At 39.1% G+C, this 12194-nt stretch overlaps 1 protein-coding gene across 4 annotated transcripts in view; it reads right to left on the minus strand.

The window, feature by feature from the left end:
• The window catches only part of AFF4 (ALF transcription elongation factor 4), a 56310-nt gene that overhangs the window by 17809 nt on the left and 26307 nt on the right, over nt 1–12194 (minus strand). For all 4 annotated transcript variants that reach the window (XM_070739323.1, XM_070739324.1, XM_070739326.1 and 1 more), the window contains 8 exons: nt 11158–11202; nt 9239–9325; nt 7816–7852; nt 6775–6823; nt 4760–4780; nt 3791–3845; nt 789–826; nt 399–561 (listed from right to left, as the gene is read on the minus strand). In XM_070739323.1, coding sequence (XP_070595424.1) covers nt 399–561; nt 789–826; nt 3791–3845; nt 4760–4780; nt 6775–6823; nt 7816–7852; nt 9239–9325; nt 11158–11202 — 495 coding nt within the window. The remainder of the gene's footprint in view (nt 1–398; nt 562–788; nt 827–3790; nt 3846–4759; nt 4781–6774; nt 6824–7815; nt 7853–9238; nt 9326–11157; nt 11203–12194) is intronic.

Below are 12194 nucleotides of genomic sequence, written 5' to 3' on the forward strand. Positions count from 1 at the left end.
GTGTTTGTTGTGAATTTGGGGATTCCATTTCCATGGACCAAGAAGAGTTCCTCTAGCTTTCTCAATATACAAATGTTAATTTACAGTGTGTATGATTTGGCAAAATTTAAAAAGGAAATCAGAACAAACTGAGTATATTTACTTCTGCAAATTCTGGAAATCCTGAGAGTAAATAGAAATCACCAGTAGCTTTTTGGTTTTAAGCTAAACAGGCATCAGATTATTTTGGCTGTTAGAAAGTTTTGATTGCAAACAGATTATCTGTATAAACTAATTAATTGATTCCACAAAGCTGTAACATAAAGAGTTATTGCTGTTTATTAAAGTACCTAAAGACAATGAATGTCATGGTGGCCAGCCATAACACTATTTGAAAGGCAGAGGAAAAGAAAACATACCTCAGGAGATGCACTTTGCGAAGGCTCATTGGCCTCACTATCGCTGGAACTACTTTCACTTTCTGAGTCTGAACCCGAACTGCTTTCAGACCCACTATGGCTGCTTGAGTCATCCCTAGAATTATCTGCTCCTTCACTTGTATGCTGGGAAGGCTCAGAATTACTAGGAGAAAAAGTGAATGGAGAACAAAGTCTGAGAGGTTTTAAAATCTTAAAATATTATTCACAGGATGAAGAGCAAGTAACTAAACAACCTTGGAAAGGGCTGCATTTGCAGGCAAAATTCCACTGCCTATTATTTCAGCCCAATGCTCCAAAGTAGATTATATGCAATTACCATTAATATTACTTTAATATAACTGCATACTGCCAGATACTGTATCTACATACCTTCCGGGTGTACCTCTTGGTACTGGCTTATCAAAATCCTGAAAGTAAAGAAAAAAATTGATATTAGTGCTGATTAAAAGTATGGTAATAATAACATCTCCCCCGGGCCTATACAGTTTATACATGGAATGTTTGTGTGTGTGTTTGCTTTTAATAATGGGGTTTTTAGTGTTTTTTAAATTATTAGATTTGTTTTTTACATTGTTATTGTTGTGAGCCGCCCCGAGTCTACGGAGAGGGGCGGCATACAAATCTAATAAATACAAATACAAATACAAAATTTTATGACATGGGTAAAGATGGATTATCTGTATAAATGAAGACTAAGGAAAACCATGAGACTAGATTGTCAACTTATAGTTTAAATATTACTACACACTGTGTAAATTTATATACCAGCTTTTCTTCCTATGACTGGTACTTGAAGTAAATAATTTTATGAGTACAATCCAAGTGTTGCTTTTTGATTTCTAAAGTTTTACTTGAAATGAAGTGAATGACAGAAAATAGCATAATGTTTCTAGTTAACTGACCTGTCATGAAACCTTCCATTGACTTTATTTTCTTAATACTTGATCAAACATTTTCTCCAGGCTTTTTATAATGCCCACGGTGATATTTTTTTCACCAGTGCTATAGTTTATTACATTGTTGGGTCCTCTCAGGTCTGTGCAATGCTTTTGATTCCGTTTAGAAAGAGGTCATTTGGAAAGCATAGGGGGTAGGAACACAGCAACCTATTTGGGATCCATTAAAGCAGAGTGGTTTGTTCTGTTTATATGATTGGGCAGGAAGTCTCTCTACAGCAAATTAATCTTTCTGGATAAAGACAAAGCTGCCATAATGCATTAGAGAGAGATTAATTTGATGCTCCCATGCTCACTGAAGCACCTTTTCAACAGCCTTACTATTTCTAATTTATTCCTGAATTCAAATAGATAGATCTTTAATAAATGCTTTAATCAGTATAGGTCCACGATGACAAATATGACACATATCTGCGAGCCATTACCTTAGCTTAGCTCCAGCATGCATGCGCCTGCTGGTCAGCTGATTTACGGCTTGCACAGAGGCTGTGGGAGGTCATTTCTTGCCTCCGTGAGGAGGGGGGCAGGGGAAGCCATTTTCGCCTTCCCCAGGCTCCAGAAAAGCTTATGAAGGCTGGGCATGGTGAAAAACAGGACTACCTGGCCCATCAAAGTCGGGAAATGAGGGAGCTTGGAGTATTGTACATGCATGCGCAGGGGTGGGGCAGCACAGGAGGTCACGCACATGTGCAGCGGGCAAGGCATGTAAGAGCATTGAATTTTGGATGTGGGCATTCGTGTGCATGCGATAGCAAGTGCGCGTGCACTTTTGACACCCAAGGAAAAAAAAGGTTCGCTATCACTGGTAGAGATAGTCCTCGATTTATGACTACAGTTGGGTCCAAAATTTCTGTTGCTAAGTAAAACAGTTGTTAATTGAGTTTTGCCCCCATTTTATGACTTTTCTTGACAGTTATTAAGCGAATCACCAGTTTTTAAGTTAGTAACTTGGCTGTTAAGTGAATCAGACTTTCCCTAATTTTGCTTGTCAGAAGATCGCAAAAGGTAATCACATGATCTTGGTTCACTGCAATTGTCATAAATATGAGCCAGTTGCCAAAGGTCTAAATTTTGATCACATGTCCATGGGGATGCTGCAGTAGTTGTGAAGTAAGAGTGAACAACAGTCATAAGTCGCTTTTTTTCAGTGTGTTGTAACTTCAAATGTCACTAAATGAACTGTTGTAATTGAGGACTACCTGTAGTGGGCAACTTCCTCTAGTTAGTGATGTAGTTTACAGTACAGGTAGCCTTTGGCCATTGTTTTAACAATGGTTCAAAGTTAAAAGTAAAGGTTCCCCTCGCACATGTGTGCTAATCATTCCCAACTCTAGATGGAGGCGCTGATCTCTGTTTCAAAGCCAAAGAACAAGTGCTGTCCAAAGACGTCTCCATGGTCATGTGGCTGGCATGACTAAACGCCAAAGGTGCACGGAAATGTTCCTTCCCACCTATTTTTCTACTTGCATTTTTTAGGTGCTTTCAAATTACTAGGTTGGCAGAAGCTGAGCTCACTCCGTTAAGCGGCACTAGGGATTAGAACCACTGAACTGCTGATCTTCTGATCGACAAGCTCGGCTTCTTAGCCACTGAGCCACCACGTCCCTTGGTTCAAAATTACAATAATGCTAAACAAAGTGACTTATGAACTGTCCTCAAAATTACAACCAACACATGACCCTTGTGATTATGTGATCACAATTTGGGTGTTTGGCAACTGGTTCACGTATGCTGTATGATACTTGCAGCATCCTGTGGTCATGTGGATGGGACTTGTGACCTTCCCCTGGCCTGCAGCATCCCAGAGTCCTGGAATTGACATTTGCAACCTTCTTAGGGAGTTTCTGACAAGCAAAGTCAACCAGATAGCCAAATTTGCTTATCAACTGCTTAATTATCTTTAAAACAGTGGCAAAAGTATTTGTAAATGGAGCGCAACTCACTTAACAATTGACTTGTTTAGCAATGGAAATTTGGGGCTCAATTCTGGTTTATAAGTCAAGGACTATCTTTCCAAGAGAACACTAGTGCATTTTACATGTGATTGCCCTTGAAGGTAACTGAATAACAAGACATCATATGAGCTGTCCAGGACTGTAGTCCCATTTCAAAGATTTGTCACTAAGGACATGGCTGGGGAGCCATGACAGCTTTTTCAACTGAGGCATGAAAGTGAGCCTGACAGCTTCACTATTTCTTTTTAAAATAAGTAATGAAATTATTATATAAATAGATTTTCTCTATAGCAAATATTTTAATTGGGCTGCAATTTAAAACTGTGCTTTATTTGTTTTTATTTTTGTCTTGCCTTGGATTAATTTCATTTTGTGTTTATATTACATTATTTTGATTATGTCACAAGGCTCTTCAATTAGGGAATAAAAAGGCAGAATAAAAATTAATAGTAATAATAACCTGTTCACCATCACTGTCTTCACTGCTACTGAGTTTCAAATCATTTATCAGAACACTGGGGGGGGGGGGGGGGAAGAGATAGAAGAAACAATTTTGTTAAAAATATTATCAGATACACCATTATCATGATATTGTCAATTTGTTGCAATCATGTCTAGATGCTGCAACAGATCACGTCTAACCAAAAAAATTTTAAAAACCCAATCAATTACAAACCAGGAACAAATTGATCAGAGACTCTAATAACCACTAATGTTTTATCATATAAGTATGTTGAATATAAGTAACTGCCGTCTTATTTTCTTTTGACTTCCAAATTAAGTGCTTGACCTTATTTTTGGAGTGGTCTTATTATTTTTGAGGTGTAGGAGGTGGCAAGCGTGGTTACTTCATGGCCGCTGCTGTGTTCCATCATCTCCCTGTTCTTCGCTAATGGCTTTTGCAGCAGCCTTTAGTGTGACAGAAGGGGCAGAGTGACTAGGGTTTCGGGAGCGGCCATTAGATAAGGGTGTATGGGGCATGTTTCCCCTCCTGCCCCCTCCCCCCGGCCTTGCCTCACCTCAGACCAGCTGCACATGCGTTTAAATATTTTGGGGGAGGGCTTATTTTGGGGGGAGGGCTTATTTTAGTGCATGTGCTCAAAAGCCTGATTGGCTTATTTATCTGGGCAGGTCTTATTTTCAGGAAAACAGGATAGCACCATTGAGGTTATAGATAATTTTACAAAAGATCACCTAAAACTGATGCAGTAAATAGCATGCTAAAAACTATTTGAAACCCTATTTTTTATAATTTAGGACTGAATTACAACTGAATTAAAAATTATTAATTCATATTTCATATTTTCATGCCTTACTCTGAAAATTCAAGATCTGGGATTTACAAATAACTAAATCAGAACAAAATATTCGTATTTTTCAAAAAATTAAGATATTACATTAAATAATAATAAGAAACATAATATCTTACTTGGTCTGGTTTGATTCAGATCTGCAATAGAAGCAGAAATCGGGTTAAACATTTTCAAGTTAAAAAACTTCAAAGTAAAAATTATACGAGTGATATTTTATTTACATTCAGACTTCTACACATACAGTAGAAAAGACACTGAAGGTAAATAAATGGATTGTTACTGGTCAGATTGCATATGAGATACAGTGAACCCTCGATCATCGCGAGGGTTCCGTTCCAGGACCCCAAGCGATGATCGATTTTTCGCGAAGTAGCGGTGCGGAAGTAAAAACACCATCTGCGCATGTGCAGATGGTGTTTTTACTTCCACCGCCGCCCGCAGCGCGTTGCTGGGGAGCGCGTGCGCGTTGCTGGGGCCGCTCCCCAGCTGGGGAGCGGATCTGGGGTTTCCCCAAGCGCGCGCGCGTTGCTGGGGCCGCTCCCCAGCTGGGGAGCGGATCTGGGGTTTCCCCAAGCGCGCGCGCGTTGCTGGGGCCGCTCCCCAGCTGGGGAGCGGATCTGGGGTTTCCCCAAGCGCGCGCGCGTTGCTGGGGCCGCTCCCCAGCTGGGGAGCGGATCTGGGGTTTCCCCAAGCGCGCGCGCGTTGCTGGGGCCGCTCCCCAGCTGGGGAGCGGATCTGGGGTTTCCCCAAGCGCGCGCGCGTTGCTGGGGCCGCTCCCCAGCTGGGGAGCGGATCTGGGGTTTCCCCAAGCGCGCGCGCGTTGCCGGCTCCGCTTCCCAGCTGGGAAGCGGAGCTAGGCTGCCCCAAGCTCGCGCGCGCCGCCCGCCCACGCTGTTGCCGGCTCCGCTTCCCAGCTGGGAAGCGGAGCTAGGCTGCCCCAAGCTCGCGCGCGCCGCCCGCCCGCCCACGCTGTTGCCGGCTCCGCTTCCCAGCTGGGAAGCGGAGCTAGGCTGCCCCAAGCTCGCGCTCCAGCCCACCGCCGCTGGGGTCTTACCGGGGCAAGAGGGGGAAGACCCAGGGAAGCCTCTGCCCGGCGGGGAAACTCCACCATCTACGCATGCGTGGAAGGGTACGCATGCGCAGATGGTGGAGTTTACTTCCGGGTTGAAAACTAGCGAAATAGCCCTTTCGCGATCCTTGAGGACGCGAAACTCGAGGGTTCACTGTATATCAGTTTCAAGCTCTTAATACAGGGAACCAATTATTTATACATCTCCTATGTGGCATGGATAATCAGAAGCAGCATTTGAGAATGATTCTAAATCACTTTAGGGATGACCAAGAGATGTTTGTTTCTACAAACAAGTAAGGTTTTAGTAGGACATGCTCACCATATTTATGTGGTAAGGGCTCTTCTGTTCAAGCTGAGGTGGAGGGGGCGGAATCATCTCTGCAACTGCATTGCACTTACAGTAATACTATACTACTTTAAACTACAAAACCCCTGGAGGGGAAGTCTCAGATTGCTGTTTAAATGTTCAACCATAAAGTAATCAAACTATCTGTCCAGTTTTAACTCTAGAGCAGAAATAGAAAATATCAACATTAGTGTTTGGATTGCCAAACCACTGGGAGACCTCAACTTCAGAATGTCCTTGATTGCACCTACAAATGCAGAGTAAGACGAGGAGTAGGAGCAAGGAAGTATCGAGCAGCCTAAAAGACAATTCAATAAGGCTACTAGGGTCAGTAAGGATGGACCAGGATAGTACTTAAGTTACAAACTCCCAGCAAACATCAAAGCAACAGGCTGGCCTGGAAATCAAAAACATCATATTCCAAACATTTCCATATTGCTGCCAAGTAAACTGAATATACATCAAGCCATACCCAATTTTACAATAAATAAATATTTATTAATTAAATAAAATAAAAATTATGGAAACTTAGGTCCACGGTCATTTCCTGTTCTCCAGGACATACTCCATTTCTGTTCTTTAGGACAGGAAGTGAATTACTTAGAAATAAGTATACCTTGGTGTAGCAAAAGCAGATATCTTGAAACAGCATTTGTATAAATATGACCATTGCTAATTAGTTTATATTTATTCAAAATTATAGCCATACTTACGACTTAGACTGGTGGCCATTAGATGTTTTCAGTGAAGGATTGTATCTTTCTGAGTGGAAGAAAAGGAGAATGTAATGGCTTAAAAGTGAAGTCTGAAATGTGAACCAACCAATTTATGCACTTTACAATGGCCCAGATTGACACTGCAAGATTGGAAACGTTTATTATTTTAGAAAAAAAATTGTAAATGGATGGTCTGCTTATTTTAGACCATGGAAAGTGAGCTGTGCTTCTGGGAGAATGGACACTTTTGTATAAAATGTGCAGCAATCATCACTTTTTCAGGATTTCACTGTAAGAAAAATACAGTACATTCAAGCTGACTATATTAGCAAAACGTAGATACAGGGAAAAGATGGCATGGAGGGGAACCTGGTTAGGAATAAAGAAAGAAGGTAAGATGTTTGCAAGCCCTGACACTCAACTGCATACTATATACATGAAGAAGACCACCCATCAAAGTTATAGAAGAATAACCTGATATTTCAAATTGCATGCAGCCATACTAGTTACTATGCTAGTTATAATTATTTTTTGACAACCATACTTTTAAAAAGAAATTTGTTATAAAATTGGAATCACTCTAATAAAAGAACAGGAAAATTATCTCACAGAGGTCTGGCATAGACTTTGCCTGCTTTCAATTCTGTCCCAGTTAGAAAAGCAAGTAAAGACAGCTCTGCTGCTGCTTATTTTTTTTATTTGTGGATATTCTAGGATTCATGAATCACTTCTATGGCTTCAAATACATATCAGATTCAAAATATATCATTAAAAATTCTCAAATTAATCTACAGAGAAAATGTAAGTAAATGCAAAATTGCTAACCTTGTGTCCTAATAAGCAAGTATACAATCATGACTAGAAGAATGCATGATCAGTGTGATTCAGTTCTTTCCTCTGCTGAAAGTCCCAGTACTAAATCGCTTTTTAATGTTTATTTATATTTTAAAAAAAACAGCATTGCAAAGGAAATCTGAATGTAAAACATCAAAATTAGACAAAGAAATAATTCAATAGAAAGATTAAGCATGTACTTACTTTGATCCCCAGTGCCAAAATTAGATTGCTGGGTTTCCTATACAAAACAGAAAAACTTCTGTTATTAAAATAACATATTAAGAGGAAAACCCTATGCTACCAAATATCATGCAGCTTTTACATTTGCCAGTCCATTGTGTAATTTAAGTAATGATAATGGTATATGGAAAAAGTACAGGTAATTCTCAACTTACAATAGTACTTAGGACCAAAAATACTGATGCTAAACCCAATCCTTGCAGTCTAGATTGCCATTATTAACCAAAGCCCAAGGTTGTTAGGCAAGGCAACTCCCTGCTGGCTTCCCACAACCAAATGCAGTGGGAAAGCTAACAGGAAGATGCAAGCAGGTAAGTGGCTGCTGGCAGGTGGGGGTAGGAGAGGCATGAGAGGCCCGGCATGGATCAGGATGGGTGTGTAAGAGCTACATCATGATTAAGTCTAGCTTTAGTAAGAATCTGTACAAGTTAAATCTTTGCCCAGCAAGAACATTAGGCAAGGCTAAAGTTTGCACATAAACACAAAAGGAAAAAAAACACCAGGACTTCTGAAACAATGTGCTCTAGAATAAAGATGTAAGTTTTTGGTTACAGTAACAGAAAACGTATAGGAAAAAACCAAAGCAGAACTTGATACCGACTATAAAGCAGGATATGGAAAATGTAAGCGCTTAGAGTTGCTTTTTTGTATCAAGGCCTGGGCAGTTCACCATCATAAGATCCATTATGAACTCTCTTGTACCACTCTTGTAACCAAAGAGTGCTGGAAGATGATGCAAAACCATCTACCAGAAGATTGACGCTCAACCTTACAGTATGACAATGACCCTAAACATTCCAGTAAATCTATCAATAAATGACTGGAGAGGAAATGGAGGGTTCTGGACTGACCAAGTCAAAACTCAGATCTAAATCCTATCAAGAATTTAAGATGCTATGAGATAATGTCAAATGAGCTACGCTTGCAAAAAGCCCCTCAAAACATTGCACAATTGATAAAATTCTTCCCAGTCAGTGTCTGAGACTAGAAGATCTATTATAAGAAATGCCTACTGAAGTTGCTCTAGCAAAACCGTACTGGCTATTTCCACAATGGATTTTCTATAGTACTAATAAGACCCTTTGAAAGGAATGAAATGCCATGTTAGAAAACAACTCAAGCTTCCAGGCAGTATTCTAGTTATAAATAACTGTAGAATATATTTTAAAAAGTGTTTAACTACAGATGGAAAAAATTGTGAAAATGGCTTTAAACATCAGTTACAGAAGAAACAGAAGTTTCAAGGTCACAAAATAAGCAAAGCACTGAGTTGAAATAAACAGATTCTGAAAATCATGCTTCAGAAAATATTGTTTCCTCCTCCCAGGCTTATTAGATTTCTAACAGCAGCTACTTTGTAATATTTATAACATTATTCATTTACCTTTGTTGGAAAGGGAAACTTTGAAGGTTCAGTTTTGCAGGGTGTGTGTATTGCAGTAAGTGGCGGCGGCCAAATATGAGTCATCTCCTGTTGTGAATAGAAAACCAAAATATTAGAAAAATTCTTTAAAAATCCACTGTTCTGTGTCACTCAATCATGTTCTAGACACAGGCTGGCTGGGGATTTCTGGGAGTTGAAGTCCACATGCCTTAAACTTGCTAAGATTGAAAAATTCTAGATTCTAGATTCTTAATCTCTTTCCCAATGATAATGACCCAACATCCCCTTTCACTTCCCAACCATGGAGCTGTAAGCAGAGAGAAATCTATTCTGGACATTTAAAAGCAGAATAACTAAAATACTAACTAGAAAATTTAATCAGTTGGGTCAACTTCTCAATTTATTCAATTTTTTTATCTGAGTCAATGAAGATCTCTAGCTATTGTATTTATAGCCTAGATAAACCTGAGGCCGAATTGATAAGATAGAGATACTGTAGACTGCTACTTCCATGTTCGAAAAATAGGTGAAATTCATTCTAGACAGGGTTACATTCTTATAAGGAAATAAGTTATCAAAGTTGTATGCTACCTAGTTCCCCACACGCTGAGCAGTTCACAACAGAAAAGAAAGACATTACTGTAAAGCCAATAAAACTTAAAAGGTAAAAAATGACAAAGACAAGTAAAGTGAGAAAATTCTTCTGCAAGAATTCATTAAAGGCTCAAATGCCTTCAGTACAGCAGAATGCTTTTAATAAATTTCAGCTGGTTTCCTAAAGTTTCTGGAATGATCTGACAATGATAATCCAGTTCAGTTTTCTGACTGGGTTTCAATTTGTTACTGTCCCTTGATGACCTCAAAACCTTAATGCAGAATGCAGCAGCTAAACTGGTAGTGTTAGATAGGATTAACATAACATTAACATAACATTTCATTTATTTATTCAAGATGAGACCACCTGTCTATTCTCAACACATTCCAAGATGCTTATGTTTGCCTTTAAATCCTTAACTTGTTTGGCAAACAGGTACACAAAAGATCTTCCTATATCAATACTAAGATCTTTAGGAGCAACTTTTCTCTGGATAAAAGTGTTTGTGTGTGCATGTGTGTGCGCACGTGTGAAGGGCACCCGTTCGCTGAATATTTTAGTTGCAAAAATTTGCCTGGTGCTAACATTGCTACTTGGCACTACCAGATTACATATGCACAAATCCCAGCGGCTGATTAGGTCCCACAGAGTTGGCCTTCTCCAGGTCCGTCGACCAGACAATGTTGTCTGGTGGGGCCTAGGGGAAGAGGCTTCTCTGTGGCAACCCCGGCCCTCTGGAATCAGCTCCCTCCAGAGATTCGCACTGCCCCAACCCTCCTCGCCTTTCACAAGAGTCTTAAGACTCACTTATGTCACCAGGCATGGGGCAGCTAGATCATGCCCCCCCCCCCCCGACTATTAAATGTGATGTGTGGTTGTGACTGAGTTGATTGACTGTTTTTAATATAGTGGGATATTAGCTTATAGTTTTAATTAATTAGATTTGTATACACATTGTTTTTGTACTGTACTCTGTAAGCCGCCCTGAGTCTTCAGAGAAGGGCAGCATACAAGTCTAATAAATAATAATAATTAATCAAAACACAATTTGCTCAGTAATTTTACAATAATCTTTACCAGTTGTCAAAATGCTCATTGAGGATCTAGAACTGACCTTTTCAGGATAAAGGATAATTAACATCATTAGTATCAATTCCAGTGAAATGCTCCTCGTTAATTTTGTTTTTTACTTTTATCTTAATAGAGGAATATGCTTTCCATTCATAATTATAAAAATATTCCTGAAACCTAAAAAACTTTTAAGTAGTTTTTAAATAATCAAGCACGTTAACAATGTAACAGCCAATGTAAACATATAACTTACTTTTAGAATCTCATCCACACTGTTCATATCACCGGATGCTGAAGCCTATAAATCAATATTGAAAATTTAAATGAACTACATATTAACATCTCCAAAACCTACAGCACCATCTAAAATGTCTAATGTCTCCAGACAGTAGATAGATGTAGACCTACAACCATTTGTTTATTGATCGTTCGACATTACAACAGCACTGAAAGAATTACATATGACTGCTCTTCACATTTATGACTGTCACTGCATCACCACAGTCACGTGATTAAGGGCATGTATTTATAATGGTCATAGTTTTGGGCTAATTTGGTCAGCATTTGGCACCTCCCCAACTGGATTCCAAAAAGCAAAGTTAATAGGGGAAACCAAATTCACTTCACAACCACAATTCACTTAACAACTGCAGTGATTCGAGGAAAAGGTCATAAAATCAGGCACAACTGATTTAACAACTGCTGGTCCCAACTGTGGTCATAAGTGAAGGACTACTTGTGAAGAGCTGTTGTTTTTGTGGGTTAAAATTGATGTAAATGTTACAAAGCAATCGGGTCTTCAACTCAGTTAGGTCATAACTCTGATTCCCCCCAACCCCAACTATTAGAAATCTCACTAAAATTCACAATGGGATGAATAAAGCCCACAAAAATCTACAGCTGTTTACTAAACTATAATTCTTAATAAAAAGTAAGAGGCCAGTATGAGAGGAGAGCTCTCATGTCATCCCTGCACCTTGCCTTTTTAAATGATGCCCTTAGATCCAGAATGAAAAGAAAATACAGAATCAATGAAAAAATTCCTTAATATAAAAATGTGCTTGTTGTATTTTGTAATTGAAAATAAGAATCATTTAATTAGAATGGATAGCATATTAAAAATAATACCAGTTTTTCTGAAGATTATTACTTTATTACTTTATACTGTACAGTATATATAGTATTTATCACTATTATCTATATTTATCTCTAAACTATTATTTACTTTATTTAATGGACTTTATATGAAAATGTGCATGTTGTATATTCTTAGTAACTTTCTTAACACTG

This window comes from Erythrolamprus reginae, chromosome 2, assembly GCF_031021105.1.
Source record: "Erythrolamprus reginae isolate rEryReg1 chromosome 2, rEryReg1.hap1, whole genome shotgun sequence".
Lineage (NCBI taxonomy): Eukaryota > Metazoa > Chordata > Lepidosauria > Squamata > Dipsadidae > Erythrolamprus > Erythrolamprus reginae.